Consider the following 17,945-nt stretch of genomic DNA (forward strand, 5'->3'; position numbering starts at 1 on the left):
TTGGGCACCACACACGAGGGTCACACTCCCCCAGGGGCTGTCGGTGCCCCCTCCCAGCAGCCCTCAGCTCCCACCCAGCCATGTTCCTTGTCCCCACCCTCCGTGGCAATCCCTGACTCAGGACCAGGCTCAGTTTAGAGAGGATCTTTCATTCTCCTCCTCCTCCTCTTCATCCACACTCCGAGCTCACTCTGTTCCCGGATCACAGGGATCAGGGTGCTGCCCACACTTGGGGGCCACTGGGGTGCTTTGTTCTGCACCCAAATCTCACAGTGCCCATCCCCCCCGACTGCCCCCTCAGCCCCACGGGGAAGCGGCCTCCGGCTCCTTCCCTTTCCCCCTTCCATAGTTTCAGTGCCCTGGTGTCACGCTGAGTCACCAGCAGAGCGATGGAAGAGGCTTTGGCAGGGAACAAACCCAAGTTTTGATAGTTCAACTGTGGGAAAGAAAAAAATCAGTGCAATTTCCTAATTAGAGCCGCGATGGGAACAAAGCGGGTTTGTCGGAGCGCGGCGCGGCCGCGGCCGGGAATGTGACCTTTGCTGGCTCGTGGTGCCAGACGGGAGCTGTCGGTGTACGGTGGTGCTTGGCAGTGGCTGAAATGCCTCAGCAGTGCCTGCTCTGACGTAGGAGCCAGAATTCCACCTCCTGGAGGAAGCCAGGCCCACGGCAGATGGGTGGAAGGGGCACTGGGAGATGGCAGTTGTCCCCGTGTCCCCCACTTTTGCTGTCCCAGCCGGCCCTGGCTGCCCTGCCCCGCAGTGGAATGTGGCTCCTCAAGTCGTGGGTGAAGCTGTGGCCACGCTGGGTGTCCCTGAGGGCCAGCACTGCGGGCGTGACGGGTGTCCCCAGCCCGTGGCTGCCACCCAGCCAGTGCGGCAGAGCGATGCCAGGCTGCTCCAGGGTTGGAAGGAGCCACAGCCCAGCACTCCATGATTAATTAGTGAGAGGAGGAAACAAGTGGAGACCAGTCCCAGGGCTGTGCCTGTTCCCCTGAAGCAGGAGGAGCCACACTCCTGCGTGAGCCCATCCCTGCAGAAAGGCTGGAGATGCCGTGCAGGGAGCTGGGTGACCTTGGGGCTGGAAGAGGAGCAGTGGGAATTCAGCACCGTGCCTTTCAGCTCCAAAACCCAGCATTCTGCTCCAGCCTGGGACTTGGGCTGGGCTGCCACAGCCATCAGATATGACCATGGGACAAGAAAACGTGTCTGAGGGGCCTCTGGGGCTGCAACCAGCCCAGTGTCAGCATGAGGGACTAAAGAGGTGACATGGGCATGTAGTGACAGAGGATCTGATCCTGTCCCTCCTGTTGCCCACCCTGTGAGTCCGGCTGGTCCTTCCCAGGCAGGAGCTGGTCAGGGGGATGCAGCCCCCAAAGGTGCCCACAGCCCCCAGAGGTGCCCACAGCCCCCAGAGGTGCCCACAGCCCCCAAAGGTGCCCACAGCCCCTGGGCAGCACCCCAACAGCTCTGCCCCAGACGCTTCCCCGAGCTCAGCAACGTGATGCAAAATCCCATCATGCCAATTATGCAAATCGCATAAACTATTCCTGTTATTCAGAAGGATCCCCAGAGAGCTCCTTAGCGCTGTAATTCAGCATTACTCACTCGTGAAACAGGCACTGGGGCAGGTGAGGAGGGAGAGGGGCTCCAGGCTCTGTCCCAGCCTGGGAGCGAGGGGGAACCGCCCATCCCAGCGCATTTTGGGGCTCTCCCAGAACGCACAGCCCTGCTGCCCCAGCTCCCAGCGTGGCATGGCAGAGGTTGGCTTTGCTGTGGAGCTGAGATTTCTCCCTTCCGAGCCTCCCCAGTCCCCAGGGATGGCAGCATGGATGTGTGAGCTGTCCCACAGAGGTGCCAGCCCCGCTGCCCTTCCCCTCCTGCAGCAGCCGTGGCCTCTCGCCATCCCCCTCGGTGCCTCCATCTTCCCAGTCCCCACCACAGCTCTCGCGTCCGCAGCGCTTTGTTCTCCCACTCACTCCCTGTTTCCTCCGTCATTCCGGCTCCTCCCTGTGCCTGCTTTCCCCAGGAGCCTCCCGGGAGAGCCGGGGCTCCTCCGGGCTGCTGCAGACGTGCTTGGGGAGCCCAGCCTGTGGAGCTGGGCAGGGCTCAGGGGGCTGCAGGGGGCACATGGAAGGTCCCTGTTCCCCCCCACCAGGAGCAGGGGCTGCCAGGGCCGAGCTCCAGGAACACTGCTTGGACTCACCTGGGCAGCAAGAGTGCCCCAAACACCTTCCAACAAACCTCTGCCTTCTGCACCCCATTCCATAGGAATGGGAGTGGGAGTGAATGCGATCCTGGGGTCCCTCCCTGCAGTCAGGGCTTATTTTATTGCCACTGGTGACCCCAGGGAGAGAGGCAGGCCCCAGGCAGGGGGTCGGTGCTGGCACAGCCATGTTCCAATGCCCAGCTCGGCTCATCCCGGCGTTGTCCCTCACCACGGGCAGGGCCACGTGCTCCAAGGCAGAGCCACCTCGGGGAGCAGAACAGTTCCCAGTCCACAAATACCTGGAAACAGCAGCTTGCCCTGTGGGAATCTTGTTGAGAGCCCTGCTGGGGAAGATGGAGAGCCAGGAGCTCTGCCGTGCCTCAGTTTCCCCTGGGTGAAATCATCCCATCCCACTCGAGTCCTGTGTGACCAAGCACAAGGTGGGAGCTGGGAATCCCTGGATCCAGCACTGCTGCTCCCATCCTGCAGAATAAGTGCCTGAATTGTTCATCCCCAGCTAATCCCCAATAAATGGCTTTGCTCCGTTTGCTGGTGGTGCTCGGGGGGATTTAACCCCTGAGAGCTGCTGGCACATGTGGGGCTTCTCCAACAGGGAGAGACCTTCTAAGTCCTGACCCTGTGAAGGTGTAAACTCACCTGTGCCCTGAGGCAGCACAGGGAGCAGCACACCCCATGCTGCACACTTGGTGTCACACTCAGGGATGTGGTGCCCGTGGTGATGGAGGGACCAGCTCCCACCAGCACCAACAGTGACAGAATCACGGAATGGTTTGGGTTGGAAGGGAGAGACCAGGTTGCTCCAAGCCTTGTCCAGTGTGTCCTTGAACACTCCCAGGGATGGGGCAGCCACAGCTGCTCTGGTCAACCTGTGCCAGGGCCTCCCCGCCCTCACAGGGAGGAATTTCTTCCCAATATTTAATCTAAACCTACTCCCTATCAGTTTGGAGCCATCGAAGGGGACCCTCGAGGCACCACAGATGCTCCTGCTGGAATCCTGGTGAGCGACTGCAAAGGGGAGACTGGAGCTGAGCTGGGGTGGGTGCTCCAGGACCCGGGTGCTGGTGTGGAGTTTGCTGCCCCAACTCTTTAATGAGGTGCTCAAAAAGATGTGGAGGGACAGCCCAGCATTGAGGAGGGGCCCCTCTGAGCCAGGGAGGCCCCCCCAAGCTGAGCCAGGTGGGATGGTTTGGCTCAAACCCACCAGGCTGATTCCCCAGTGACCCCCAGATGTCAGGAAAATCACGTTTAGATTATTTTAGAAATAAAAACCTCCTGACCCAGCACGGGGAGGGTTTACAGTGATGTCAGGGCTCCGATGGAGAAGCCATCTGCCCCAGCCCCACAGGACAGACAGTTCCTGGGAATTTCATTAACACGGTGACACTCAGGTGCACCCCTGCCCCGTGCCAGGCTGTGCCGGGCACCAACGGCAGGGTGGGCTCAGCCTTCCCCTTCAGCACGTACCAGAAAGGAGGAAAAGAGAGAGGAGGGCACTGGGGATGAAAGGGAACCCCTGTCCCTCCCTGTGGGACCATGTGGACAAACAGGTGAAATGAAGATGGAGGAGGCTTCTGCAGCCTGTTCTGGTTCCCTGCCCGGTCTCTCCTGCTCTGACAGAGTCCGTATTCTTTGGCAGCACCAGGAGCACACAGCGAGCACCCTGAGCAGCTGGTGTTGGGCCTTTCTTCAGACACTCTGAGCATGTTCTCAGGGACTGTGGCAAAAACCCAATGCTGGTACCACAATGGTCTCTGCTTCCTCCTCTCTGCGCCAGCATCACACCCAAATGCACAAGGGATTATAACCCACATTTATTTTGACTCTCTCCATGTCACTGGAGGCTTCCCGAGGTGCTGAGGATGTGGCAGCTCCCAGTGACCCCGTGCAGTGCCGTGTTCCCCTCCCTGGGCAGCTATGCTGCCCTGCAGCACCTCCCTCCTGGTGCCTCCCCGCAGCCACCACACCCACGGCGCAGGCATTTCGGGGAGCTGGGAGAGCGTCCACTGTGCTGGGGACAAGGAAGGGCTGGTGGCTGCAACTGTTCCATGGTGCAGCTGCTGCCCTGGCCATCACCGCCCTTGGCCATCACTGTCTTGGTCATCATTGCCCTGGCCACCACTGCCCTTGGCCCTCACTGTCTTGGCCATCACCACCCTTGGCCACCACTGCCCCAGCCATCACTGCCCCAAGTCGTCCCCGTCCCCGCGCTCTGTCCCTGTTCCGGGGCGCGCGGCCCGGCCGGGATTGCTGGCGTGACGCCACGCTGGTAATTAAGAAGGAACCTAATGAAACTTCGAAAATAGCACAATTTCCTCCCCACACCTGCAGCCGAGCGGGGTGGATTACATAAGTTATTGTTGCCACAGCAACTTCACTCCACCCGGGGCTGGAGGTGGCCGGTGCCGCGTGTGCCGATGTGTCGTCACCCCGGGGAGGGATTGCTCCCGGGATGGGGACGGTGCCAGCCCCGGGGCTGCCGCCTGCTCGTCCCACTGCTGTTCGCAGTCTGGCGTGGTGGTTTCCCACGTTGCACCCACGGGGTTTTGCCCCCGCGGTGGATGGGCCCGCCTTCCGAAAGGGCACGTGGAGAAGGGCGGGAGGAGCCGCAGGGATTTAGGTAACCCGCGAGGGACTCTGGCACCATGGTTACCCTGGGCACGCTCCAGCTGCCGCTGAGCCCCAGGGAGTGAATCACGCTGACAAAAAGGCAGCGAGCAACAACCAGGAAAAAAAAATAAGAGGCAATCAAAGCAAATGTTACGGCACGAGGCAACGGCAGGTTTTTCCTGCTGAGAATTCCCAGGCTGCTCCGGGCGGCTGCAGGGCGGCAGCGCTGCCTTGGAGCCCGGCACAGCTCCTGGGTCACGGGCAACACAGGCAGCCCCGGGGGGACAGTGCCAGTCAAGAGGTGGTGACATGGGGAAAGCCAGGGACAAGGATAATCTGCTCAGTGTGGGGATACGAACTCCCCGGCTGCTTCCAGCTGCGGAGCCACTCTGGAAGCAGGAGGAGTACGATGGAGAAAGGTTTTCAGCAGCCAGATTTCCTGGGCATAAGAAGAAGCAGAGGATGGGAAGAAAGTGGAGCGGTTGTCTGTGAGCAGGCCTAGATATGAGAGATTCTCTGAGGGTCGTCCCAAAAGGCCTCTTTTATTATCAGAAATTACAAATCCTTTTATCTTCCTCACCAGAGGAACAGCTTGTTTGAATTGCTGGGCTGTCACACTGGAATTAGATGCAAGAACCCCCCACATCCATGACGTAGCGAAGGACTTACATAACGTAACTAAAAATAAGGTGATGGAGAAGCAGGGAGAGGCTCTCTCCTCCCGGACTCTTGATCCAGAATCCTTCACCAGCACTGGAAATCCAGCGAGGTGCTGGTGTCCAGCTGAGGCAGTGGCGTCCCAACAGAGCCAACCGCAGTCCAGCTGCTCGGGGTGGAGCAGGTGGAGAGGGAAAGGGGCACCACGAGGTCCTGGCAGTGATGTAGGCAGCCAGGCATTCCCCTGGGAATGTGTCCCTGGGCAGCCTTGTTCCCACTCCCCCAGTCCCAGGCCTGCTCCCACTCCTCAGCCCCAGTGGGGAAGGGTTAATCAGGCACTCCAGAAACATGAGAAACACCCTTCTCAGGGATTGTAAATCCTTCCTGTGCTTTGGAGTGTGGAACCTCTGAGAGGGAAGAAGCCAAAATGGGACCCAAAGTTGATTGGAGTGAGCGACCGCTGTGGGTGCCTCCCCTGCTCCTCAGCAGGGCCGGGAGGGCGAGCGGGAAGGGGAATTGCAACGGGAGGTTTGGGGCCAAGGTATCGACCTGGGCTCCTTGTTCTCGGAATCGATGGACGATGGAAAAGAACACGCTCAGCTGCTTAACTGTTTCACCACTTCTCACGGCACACAGGAGGGGGAGGAGGGAGAACAAGGCTTGGTCCAAGGGCCAGGGCAAGGCAGCTGGGGGCAGTTTGTGCCCAGTGCCCCTGGATGTGCCCCCTCTGAACGGCCACAGGCCCATGGGGACAGCCTGGCTCCGTTTACCCACGGATCACCCTGTGGACAGCAGGGGGAAGGGCTCTCAGGCAGGGGAACAGGGATTGGGGTGCTGGCTCCAGGCCATGGCCAAACTCCTCGTGTCCCTCCGGGATCTGGGTAAAAGTCACTGCTGCTGGTCCGAGGGATGGGAAAGACAAGGATCCATGGCTTCACTGTCCCACAGGGACTTGGCGGCCGGGAGTGCTGGCAGGAGCCTCCCAAGGGAATCCCAGTTCTCCTGGGCGGCCAGGAGTGGTGGGACAGCCTGGGGACAGCAAGGTGGCAGGCAGGGGCTGCCTCTTCTCCTGCCTGGGCTGGTCAGCCTTGGGTATCCTGAGGCACACGGTGGTGATTGCTCATCCCATCTCTGCCCTCCTGGCCCGCCTGGTCCCTGTTCCCAACACCCCATAAACCACCAGCTCCTCTTCCCTTTCCAGTTACTCTTCACCCATCCACACCCCACTGAGCAGTTCAGGATGGAGCACAGCCCCAGGGGTACAGCGAGGGGGGATTACAGCAGGAGCTGGAGTGTGGGATGATTTAGGGATGTGGGGCACAGCAAGAGTTATGGGATAGGGAAAATTAGGGGATAGTGTGGGGTATAGAGGGCTATGGGGTGGGGTATGGCAGGAGTGTAGGGTAGGTTGTGGGGCTTGGTGGGGGCTGTGGCCTGGGCAATGGGGTAGGGCATGGGGAATGGGGAATTGAGCACGGGATGGGGAATGGGGTGGAGAATGGAGTACGAGATGGGACACGGGGAACACAGGGAGCGAGGGCACAGCGCGGTGCACCCCTCCTGTCCCCCAACCCCGCATCGCTGGGACGCGGAGCGCGGCCCGGCCCGGCCCGGCGCGGCTCCTCCCTGCGGGGCGGTGCGGGGCGGTGCGGGGCGGTGCGGGGCGGGCCGGGGAGGGTGCGGCCGCCGGCAGCTCATAAAAAGCGCCGCGGCCGCCGCTCCGCGCTCTCCTCTCGCCCGCGCCCGGCTCCGAGCGCCGCCCGTCCCGCAGCGCCCCGCACCCCGCTCCGCCGCCCATGGTGCTGCCCGGCCCGCCCGGCATGGCCCGCTCCGAGGAGGTGCATCGCCTCACCGAGAATGTCTACAAGGTGAGTCCGCAACAGGTGCCCAGAGCTCCTTCCCGGGGCTCTCCTGTAATCTTAGTTATTTAATTGTTTAATCTCCCCCTCCATCGCTCCCTCGCGGGGCGCGGGCGGGGCCGCTCCCGGGACGTGCCCGGAGCCGGCGGGGCGGCAGCGGCTGCCACAGCCAGGCCGGGACAGGGGGCGAGGGACACCCCTGAACCCCACCCGGGCACCCCCGACCCTTCCCCGGGAGGATCCGCGGGGACCGGGACCCGCGTGGGAATGTCCGATCCCACGGTGGGCAGCGCTGTCCCCGCATCACCCCGCGCGGGGACAGCCACGCGTGCCCGTCGCCCGCTGCTTTGCCACAACCATGAACCGTAAGAGCTTTCCCCGTCTCTTGGAGTTCGGGAATATCTCTGTTTTTCCTTTCTGCTTTGCTGCCGGTGTTCTGAGAAAAATCCGATAATTTATGTGGTTTAATTTCCCCCCGAAGGAAGCGGTTTCTGCTCCGCTGGGTCTTGAGGCTGAGACTAAGAAAACTGCTGTAGCCTAACGTGTAACGCAGGATGTCGTTTGTTAAACTGGGAAGCTTGCACGACTTCCTGTGATTTAAGGGGTTGGATTGAGTTACCTGGGAGCCCAAAGCAGGGGAAGAAAAAAAAAAGATAGAAGAATGTAGTACAAAGAACAACGAGGTGGCGAAGTTCTGAAGTCTTGGTTTTGGGGATCCTGGTATGGAACAGCTGTTCAGACAGGGCTGTGGCACCCAAAATCTTGGCTGCTCTGAGTCTTGGTGACTTGTCTCACATGCTGTGGGTCTCCCTGCCACCCTCTGTTTGTAGCTGATGTCCAGTTTGCCCCCGTGCAGGCTGTCCTTGGTTTTGGGCAGAGCTGGCACTGCAGGGTGTTCCCGGGTCAGGCCCGGGCGGGATCCGTCCCCTCCCGGGTGTTTGTTCTCGGCCCCAGGGCCGCCTGGGCAAACAGGGCGAGAGCTGCTGGGGCTCAGGCTGGGGACGGTGGCTGGGACAGCTTCAGCGCGTGACTCAGTTGTTGTTTGAGGTGTGTTGTCCTCGAAGAACGGGGCTAATGACAGGTTTGGAGAGCAGGCCACCATTTCCCCGGGCACAGCTGTGTAAGGAGCGCACGGGGCCATTTGTGCCATCCCAACAACTGTGCCTGAGAGAAGCTTGTCCCCCCATGAGGGGTGAAGGGCAAGTGCTGCTGGGGCTCTTGTCTTGCCTCGTCTTTCCTGTGCTGTGTGAGCTGTGGGTCGGAGCCAGAGCGGAACCCTCGGCCCAGAGTGAGCGACACTCGGCTGAGCCAAGGGCAGTGTACGGGGGGTCTTGGCCCTGAGGGCCAGAGTGGACTCAGGAGGAGTCCAAAGGACTCCATCAATTCATGAACAGTTTCTCAGGATTTCACTGGAAGCAACCAGATGTAGGGCACGAGAACATGGAGCTGGTGGAGATCTCATGCTTTTAGCCCAGGTCAGTGTCTCAGTGCTGGCAGCTGTAGGAGGGTGGTCCTGACTCCATTTGTGTTCCCTGCAGTGAATGAGGAGTCACCTCTGAAGCCAACCATGCTTTTCTTGGCCTCTGTAGATGTGTGGCATGAGGTGCATGCAGGGCCCTGGCGTTTTCCTGTTTCATTGAGGACTTTGGCCACCCTGGAGCCCATCATGAGGGCTGGTGGCTCAGGGACTGCGTGGGTCTCTCTGTATCTCCTTAAGCTTTGGAGTCTTCGAGTCCAAAACCAGCTCTGGTGCTTCACATCACCATTACCCAAGTGTTTTTTTTGCCCTGTGCTTTCCTGGCCTGTGCAGTAGCCTGAACCCCACAGTGGGCAGGTGGAGAGGACCCTGAGAAGGGAGGGGGTGATGCCACCGAACACGGGTCTGTGGGGGCCCCCCCACCTGTAGCCGCCATCTCACCGGGGTTTTGGCAGCAGGACCAGGGGTTGAGTGTGTTCCCCACGAGGTCTGGAGCAGGAGCAGGCAGCTCCCTGCCACGCTCCCCATGCCAGGCAGCCTCTCCCGCGCAGGCTTTCCCGAGGCGTTCTGCTCGGGGAGCCCATTGTCATCGTTCTCCAGAACCAGCTCTCACCCTCGGAGTGACTGTGCTAATGAGATGGTGGAGGAGCTGTCAGCCGCCCCCGAGCCGATGCTGCCACTACAGGCAGCTGCCTACACACGGGGAGTAATTACAGAGGGAGACGGAGGCTGCTGGCACCTTCCACCAACGTAATCCCACCTTCCCTGGCGCTGATTCACTCCCAGGACCCCGGCGTAGCGGCACAGCTGCCGGGCTGGGCTCTGCTGTGAGCCCCGGGGGGTGAACCCCAGGGCTGGGGGTGCAGGCTTGGGTGGTGGTGAAGGGCAGCTCCCCGTTCCCTGCTCCCCATCCCCGCTCGTCCCTTGCTCCAGATTGTCTGTTTGCAGAAAGCAGGGACTGGCAATTCTTCCTTCCCCCCAAAGACAGATCTGTCTCCTCCTGCCAGATGAGATTATTGCTGTTTACAGCCCAACCTCCATTTCATTTTAAAGCCATTTTTTCGTGCGGAAGATCGTTCTGCAGTGGTGTACGAGCAGCTCTGTATTTGAAGAGGTGTTTGCTTAACAACACCCCAAAGTCGAAGCCGGATTGTCTTGCACAGACGCAGACAGAATTCCTGATGCTCCGTTGCTCCCCATCAGCTGTAATTGATATTACTGTGGTATCACAGCCTCTGCCTCCTTATCTCCAGGCCCAGAGGGACAGGAGCGATTCTTCCTCGAGTGATTCAGGAGGGAAATTGTGGGTGGTTTGGTGTGTTTGGCAGCGGAGGGATGATGTGGTGTGGCAGAGGGGGAAGGAGCCAGCCTGTGCTACCCTGAATTCCATGCCCTGTGCTCCCTGCTGTCTCTGCTCCCTGCCTTGGGGCTTCCCACACCCCAGTTGTGGGAAATCTGTTGGCTGGACCTCAGGGCTCTGAGCTGCCTGGTGCATCCCGTGGTCGGTGTCACCGCTCTGATGGGCGGTAGCACCCCCTGGGCAGTGGGTGCCATGTGCTGGCGCCGCAGGGAGCGGGTCAAGCTCTGGGAAATTCCTTCCCCAGCAGGAGCTGGAGGGTGGCAGGTGAGGGCTGGGCTGTCACTCTGTGGTGAGCAGGGCCTGGGGCTGGGTGTTTTTACAGGGTAACCTTTTTGCCAGAGTTAGACCTTCACAGGGGTCTTGGCTCTGCAGCCAGGCCTGTTTGGAGTGAGGGTCCATGGTGGGCTCGGCTCTGGCACTGCCATGTGGCTCTTGAGGCGGGAATGCTGCTCCATCCCCTCTGCCTGCAGACTGGGAGAGCATTCCTGACCTCTGCTGACATGGGACACTGTGAAGCTCATGGATTACAAGGAGTTATAAAGCAGGTAGCTCCTGTCTTGCTGGAGGTGCCCCAAACCGCTTCCCGTGCTGCCTGCAGCTCCTGCAGGAGATGGATGCTGCTCCCTGGGATGGAGGCAGCCCCTGGCTTTGCCTTCAGTGCTTTGTTGTGCAGAGTCTGCTCGTGGCTAAGGTTTCACTGGTGCTGCTCGTGTTGCAGGGCAGGGCACAGCACAAGCAGCTCCTGCACTGAGCGGCTCCGGCTGGAGCCTTGGGCTGAGCTGAGCCCCTCGGTGCCAGGTCTGCCTGTGGGACCCTCCTGGCTCTGCAGCGGAGATCCCAACCCCGAGGGCTTGTGGATGGCTCTGCCTTGCAGGGGTGACCGCTGGTGAGCACTGACAAGGTGCTCTGAGTACTGTGCAGATCCCCATCTGAGTTCCCTTCAAGCCCAGACCCTGATTACAGAGACATCCAGAGCTCTTGCCCTGGAACTTGGGTCCCCTCATCCTCTGACATGATAGCTGAGAGAAACTAAATGCCTTCAGATGAGGAACACTGTTTTTTTTTTCCCTGATTTCCCCTGTCTACCTGGGCTCTTTCTTGTCAGAAACTTGGCTCCTAAAATCCCTGGGGCTGCTCCTGATGGCACCAGGCAGGACAAGCTGTGATGGAGGAGGCAGAGCTGGGCTTTGCTGGTCATTAAATATTGATACTGAAATGATGGTGTTCCTGGAGCAGGGCTGACCCATTTAAAGTTGAAACTTCCTTAGAGCTGAGCTGCTTCTGCAGTGTGACTGTGGTGTAGTGGAGAGTCCCACAGCACTGCCCCTCTGACCTGCTCGTCGTGGTCACCCAATGTCCTGCTGTCACCGTGAATCACCCAGGACAGTCCTGGGTGCCAGGCTGAGCCCAGGCCAGTGTGCAGTGTCTGCCTTGACAGGAGCCATAAAATCATTAAAAAGGTTGGAAAATCCCTCTGAGATCATCAGGTCCAACCATTCCTCCAGCACTGCCAAGGCCACCACTAACCCACGTCCCCATGTGCCACATCCACATGTTTTTTGAGCCCTTCCAGGGATGTGTTCAAAACATTGCACCCTCCTGCTCTGTAGTGGCCTCAAAAATGGCATTAGGAAACCAGTGAAGGTGTTTTTAGCTCAAAGTCCATCCGTTGTGGTCACTGGGGTGTTGGGACGTGCCCTGTGTCCCTGTGAGGGTGGCTGGGAGCAGGGCACAGCACACAGGGTGATGCTCGTCCCTTGGTCCAGCCCAGGAGCCTCCTTGCCCTGATCCCGGTTGTCCAGTGCCTTTGCACTGACACCTCCTGCCCTGGCTGAGCCAAGCAGCTCCTGCTTTCCATTTCTGTCTCTGTTTGGTTTTAGGAGCTGCCTGAGAGGCTGCAGGGATGGACCTGGGAGAGCTGTGTAACCCTAAATTTTAATAAAAGTTGTCCAGGTATTGTGCAGGACTTTCCTGCGCAGGAGAGACCTGAGCTGGCTCCACGTCCAGCCTGGGGAGGACTTAAACTTAGGATTTAGGAGTTGGACTTTGATTCTTGTGGGTTCCTTCCAACTCACGATACTTTATTCCGTTCCATGATTCTAAACTTTTCCTTCTGGGCAGACTCTTCCAGGTTTGGGGCATCCTGGCTGTGGTGGTGGAGGGTGCTCAGAGGGGAGAGAGGGGACTTTGTTTTCTGTTGCCTCTTCCCCCCTCTGAACTGAGCGAGGTCGTGTCCTGGAGACCTTGTGCTTTGCATTAGTTTCGTTTTTGGCAGCCGAATAAAGCTGTGCCAATCCCGGAGAGCTGAGTGGTATTACCCAGGGAATTCAGGAACAAAAGCAAAGCCCTTTCAACCCTTGGCTGCCAGGTTTTGTGTCTGTGTTTTTCTGAACTCTGCCCAGGCAGCCCGTGGAAGACAAACAACTTGTGGGTGCTGCTGAGGGGGCAAAATCTGGGGGGAGAGGGAGATTTGCTTTCATTACCACAATGCACAAGGCTTTGCTGTGGTGTCCTGCAGACCTGGATCCACCTCTCCTGTGGGGGACAGCCCTGCCCTGTCCCCACAGGGGTAGGGGGATGCACCCCCTGGTGTCACAGGAGCAGCTGCAGCACATCACCGGGTGCAGGGAGTGATGCTGTTGAGTCATTCCATGGCATAAATCTGTTTATTTTCCACTATTTCACCTTGGCAGATCTCAGCCTGTCACCTGGAGGGGGGTGCGAAGGTGTGTTGGCTCTGGAGTCACCTTCCCTTCCCACCCTGGGAGTGAGAGGCAGGCTTGGAAAAGGCTATTTTTATCTCTGGAGTGAGGAGCCCTTTTCACCGCCCTCATCCTGCCGGGCTGTTTTTGTTGGAGGCTCCAGACAATGTTTTAAAAACATTCACTTTCAGCAAACTTCCTCCTGAGGGTTGGTGGATTGTATTTGGCCAGCAGAGAGTCACCTCCCCCCCTTTAGCTGATCCGTGAGACCTTTTGGGGGGCTTTTATCTCTTTATTTATTGTTTAAAATGGCTGTTGTGGGTCGGTGGGGAGCAGGTCCTGCCCTGAGCAGTGCCAGGACTGGATTGTGCCTTGATTCCCTCTGGGTTAGGGGAGATGTGCTGAATTTTGGACGGTGCTTTGTCTGTTCCATCATTTATTCCCTCAGTTTCATGCTCAGGACAATGTGTTTACACGGCACTGCTGGGAAAATCACATTATTTACATATCCCTGTGTACATACCCGTACACAAACACTCCGCTGAACCTGCAAGCTGCCTAAAAATCGCCTCCCCACAGAAATTCTGCCAACGTTTCTGCTGCTTAAATATTATTCAGTCTCAGAGTGCTCAGGCTGAGCTTGAGTGTGGTTGAGGCTGGAGCTGTGCATGGTGAGGCTGCGTCTGTGTCCCCATCCCTGCCATGGGAAGGGGGGAATTGTCCCTGTCCCCACCGTGGGCAGTGATCCCACACCTCCAGCCGCTTTGTGGGGTAACAGAAGTAGATTTTCGACCAAAGCTAAAGGCGACGTGGGCAGGATGGAGCAATCCCCGTCAGTGTTAATTAACTGAGCATGCAATTGTCTCCTACACCTCGGAGAACACCTCGTTACACGGCTTGTTGCTGCAGGTTAATTTTCTCCCTTGGAGCTGAGCACACTCGCCAGACTGCTCTGTGCTGCCCCAAAAGAGCTTCCAGGGGCCCCGAGTTATCGGCAGCCTTAATTAGCAGGGCAGCGCCTCGTTAGCCTCCTGCAGTCATCCCCGGGCCTGGCAGGTTGTGATGGTGCTGTGGGATGGACCTGGGAGCTGCAGGGGTGGGCTTTGGGGGCATCCTCCCCTGCTGCTCCCACTGCTGCTCCTGGGAGGATTAACTGGATGTCACTGGAGTGCCAGCACCGGGGTGATGCCACCCCTCTGGGCTGGTGCCCCGCACAGGCTCCTGCCCATGGAAGCCCCAAAATGGCTGTTTTGAGCTGAGCAGGCTGAGCCCTGCACGTGTGCCCACAGGAGAAAATTAAACTGTCAGACGGCAAGGGCCGGGCAGCAGGAACTGGGGATAAAAATGCCTCAGGCAGAAAATGAGCTTTATAGTGTTGGCCAGCCTCGGATGAGGTGACAGATGCTTAATCAGCTTATTTGCTGTAAGTGTCTGCCTGTCGTCTTCCCTCCCCTTGCGGGGTGGGGATGCTGCCAGCAGCGTGCTGGGGGTGCAGAGCCCCCTCCTCGGGGGGGAATGCCCCTGAATCCCTGCTGGGGGATGTTCAGGCATCAAACTCCATTTTCTGGTGGCACCCCTGGCAGGAGGGTGTCCCTGAGGTGGGGCAGGGGGTTGGGTTGGCCCTGGGGCTGCAGCCAGGTGTGATCCAGGCACAGGAGAGAAGGGAGGCTGTGCCTCTCCCAGGGCTGGCTGGGGTCGGGTTTGGCGATGCCGTCGGTGCCGGGGTGAGCGGCCCTGGCAGGGAGGGTCGTGGCGCACAAAGAGCCCTTCTTCTCCCTGATCCGATTATTCCTTCCCCCATCTTAAAGAAGGCCCTTGGAGCGCGGGAGGAAAAGCTCAGATGGCGCTGCTGGTGTTCACCCCCACCCAAAATCAGGCCTTTATGGGCAGGTGACACCATAAGTGACACCGAGGGCTTGGACACCCAGGCAGAATTCCTGGCACGCACCTTGGGCCGCGGCTGGCACGGCTCGGGGGGATGCTGGTGACTTCAGTCTGGCTCATTGCTGGGTGGATGTTTGGAATGCTGCTCTTCAGCCCTTCCTGCTTGTCCGTGATGGACAGAGCTGGTGCTGCTCTCCGTGGCCACCCCGGGAGTGGGACATCACCTGCTGTCATCTCCCAGAGCTCGGGTCACCTCTGTGGTTGGTGTGAGGGACGCTGCTGCCTCAAACAACCGCTTAACAGGCATTACTGTGGTCATTTCTGCCCTACCTGATAATTTTCTGGTTGGGACATTCACTTACCTCTCACAGTGGAGCACCTGCACAAGGTGTCTCATGCTGGGGCACTGCAGAACCACCTTCTTGTTGTTCCTTGTGGTCTTCAAACCCAGCTTGGTCTTCCTCAAGCTGGGAGATGAAGGGGAAGATCCTGGGGCATCTTCCAGGGAGGTGGGAGGACTTTTTTCTCTCTTTTTGTGTTTATCAGCATTGAGTTGAGCATGGAGCTGTTCTGTCCAGCTCCAGTCATCCCTGCTAATCCCAGTGATGTTCTTTTCCCTTTAGACGATCATGGAGCAGTTCAATCCCAGCCTCAGGAATTTCATTTCTATGGGGAAGACCTATGAAAAAGCCTTAGCAAGTAAGTGATGCTGCACTGCTGGTGTGGATGTTGCTGGAATGCTGGGGGCTGCCAGGCTGGGCAGCGTGGCCTCGAGAGGGGGGAAAAGCTGGAAAACCAGCTTGGGAAACTCTTTGTTCCCATGAGGGGGGGACTGGGAGGATGGTTCTCGGACCTTGATGCAAAGCTCATGTCGCTGGGATGTGCAAGGGGCCGTGGATGTGGGAAGGATTCAGGGGATGAAATGCTGGGAGTCAGCAGGATAACAAACACATCTCCAAACAGTTCATCTTTGAATGTTTGTTTAAAACACTGAGAATTAGGATTTTCAGTTCTGTTTGAAGAGGTGTTACTGAAATGTTTAAATTGCCCAGAAGAATGAAGAGAAGGAAAAAACCTAAAAGTATTGATGGCAGCTCTTGATTGGGAATGCAGGATCCAATTGGGAGCCATTAGGGAGGTGTAGATTTAAATGATCTAAAGGAAGCTATGAATTGATTAAAGCCCAAAATGGAGGATTTTGACTCAGACTGGCTCTGTGCACTGCCTGGGCCCTCCTCAGCTGGGTTTTAAGGAGGTTTAAGGCTTTTCTCGACCCAGAGCTGTGTTTTTCTGGGAAGGGCTCTGCTCCCTTCGGAGCTGCATGTGTCTCCTGGATTTTATTTTTCTAATATCCCAGTGAAAATGCCTGTGAGGGAAGAGGCTGTCACCATCTTCAGCCAGCGGGGGAGAAACTGCTTGTGTGTCTCATGTTCCTGAGCGCGGTGTTTGCGACCCGACCCTGGGGAAGGATCGCTGCCCTGCTCCCTGCTGGAGCACATTTTCCTTCCCGCAAGGCAAATGAGGCTCGTGGGTGTTTCCATGAGGATCCTTTATGGTGCAGCCCTCCCCCTGCTCTCAGGTACCAGCACTGCCCCTGTGCTGTGTCCTGCCAGTGCTCAGCACTGGTTTGAACTGGGTTTTAATGGATCAACCAAATGTGACGTGGGAAGTGCCCGTCCATCCTGGTCCACTGCACAGGGGCTGTGGACTCTGACCCCCAGGGGTGGGATACAACACCCTCGTGAGCAGCAGCATTTCCCAAGCTATTCCTAGGGATGCTGCCAGGGCAGGGGTTCACAATTTGCGGGTGCTTTTCCCTCCTGGCAGCAGGGAAGGGAGGAGAGGTGGGGTCAGATGGGGAGAAGAGGTTGCCCTTGGGACTGTGTTTTTATTTATTCTTCTGAAATGCTGTCCTGACAACTCAGCTGTCAATTACCTGGGAGGTGGATCCGTTTATATTATTATTATGCTGTTCTGTCCCAGCTGAAGCCACACACACACTAACCCTGGCATTTGGGGGAAACCAGTGTGATCACTGGGTTTGTATTTTTCCCACATCCCTGCTGTGAAAGCTCTTTCAAGCCAAAGATCTTCCTGTAATTTTTAACTTGTCTTGGGTCATCCTTTCCTCGGATCCCTGAGCTGGGGGAGCAGCTGAAGGAAGGGCCCAAACCAGGATCCAGTGCAGAGGCTGCAGCCCAGCGTTGGAAGGTGCTGAGCTGGGGCTGTACAACATGTTCTGTGATTAGAGGAAACCCCCTGCTTATCTGATTAAAGTCAAGTGTGTAGCTGGAATGTCAACAAACAAGGCTGAACTATAATGAAAGTCTGTGATATTCAATTATTCCACAGTGATTTCTCTGAGCAGCATTAGCAGCCTGATGGTTACGCTGGAATGAAAACCACCGAGGTCCTGCGTGTACCTTTTCTCTCCTAAATTGCCCTGTAATCTCACTGCTCCAGCCTGCTTTGCTCACTTTTCTTCTGTTTGTTGTTTAGGCCCTCCCCGTGGCGTTAAGCCCTTTGAAGTAATATCTGGTTTAGTGTCTAGCATCTGCTCAGTGTCCCAGCAGTTCTAATAACCACTAAGGAGACTATAACTTGCATTTTTTGATACTTTTTAGGTATGACATATGCAGCCAAAGGGTACTTTGATGCTCTGGTGAAGATGGGTGAGTTGGCCAGTGAAAGCCAAGGATCGAAAGAATTGGGTAAGTCACCAATTTGCTGCTAAATGGAGCTGCATGCACTGAGCACAGGGATGAAACCAGGTTGTGGTGTTGCTGGGGAGAACAAGCTCAGTGTAGAGCTGATCTGAATAGTAGAAGTGCCTCTATATTTACTGTTAATGTAGCTTGGGAAATGAAACCTGATGTTCTTCGTGTCAGGGGTTTGTGGCACCGTCAGCTCGTGGTGTTTTTGGAGAGCAGTTCAGGGTGGGCTTGTCTTGCTTTACAAAGGAGAGAAGCAGCAGGTTTTGGCCCAGCAGCTGGGGCAGTGCTGCCCATTTTGGGTCCCTGGAGGGGAAGGTGTGGGGAGAGGGAGAAATCTGGGGAAGGGGCAGGGTGGCTGTGCTGGAGCAGTGGTGGATGTGGTGGAGGTCACCTGGCGCTTGGGCTGTGTGTGACAGGGCTGGGTTTGTACCCTGAATGCAGCAGATCTGCCCTGCC

The 17,945-nt window shown here is 57.7% G+C and overlaps 1 protein-coding gene across 8 annotated transcripts in view; it reads left to right on the top strand.

Moving 5' to 3' along the window:
- Positions 1-7,235: 7,235 nt before the first annotated feature.
- Positions 7,236-17,945, top strand: part of BAIAP2 (BAR/IMD domain containing adaptor protein 2) — a 40,874-nt gene continuing 30,164 nt past the window's right edge. For 5 of the 8 annotated variants that reach the window (XM_050319486.1, XM_050319490.1, XM_050319487.1 and 2 more), the window contains exons 1-3: positions 7,272-7,361; positions 15,399-15,474; positions 17,400-17,486. In XM_050319486.1, coding sequence (XP_050175443.1) covers positions 7,290-7,361; positions 15,399-15,474; positions 17,400-17,486 — 235 coding nt within the window. In that variant the 5' untranslated portion in view covers positions 7,272-7,289. Of the gene's footprint in view, positions 7,362-15,398; positions 15,475-17,399; positions 17,487-17,945 lie in introns of all 8 variants that reach the window. The other 3 variants (XM_050319488.1, XM_050319491.1, XM_050319483.1) reach the window with 2 other exon arrangements.

The sequence above is a fragment of the Myiozetetes cayanensis genome, unplaced genomic scaffold (assembly GCF_022539395.1).
Source record: "Myiozetetes cayanensis isolate MyiCay16 unplaced genomic scaffold, myiCay2020 scf22, whole genome shotgun sequence".
NCBI lineage: Eukaryota > Metazoa > Chordata > Aves > Passeriformes > Tyrannidae > Myiozetetes > Myiozetetes cayanensis.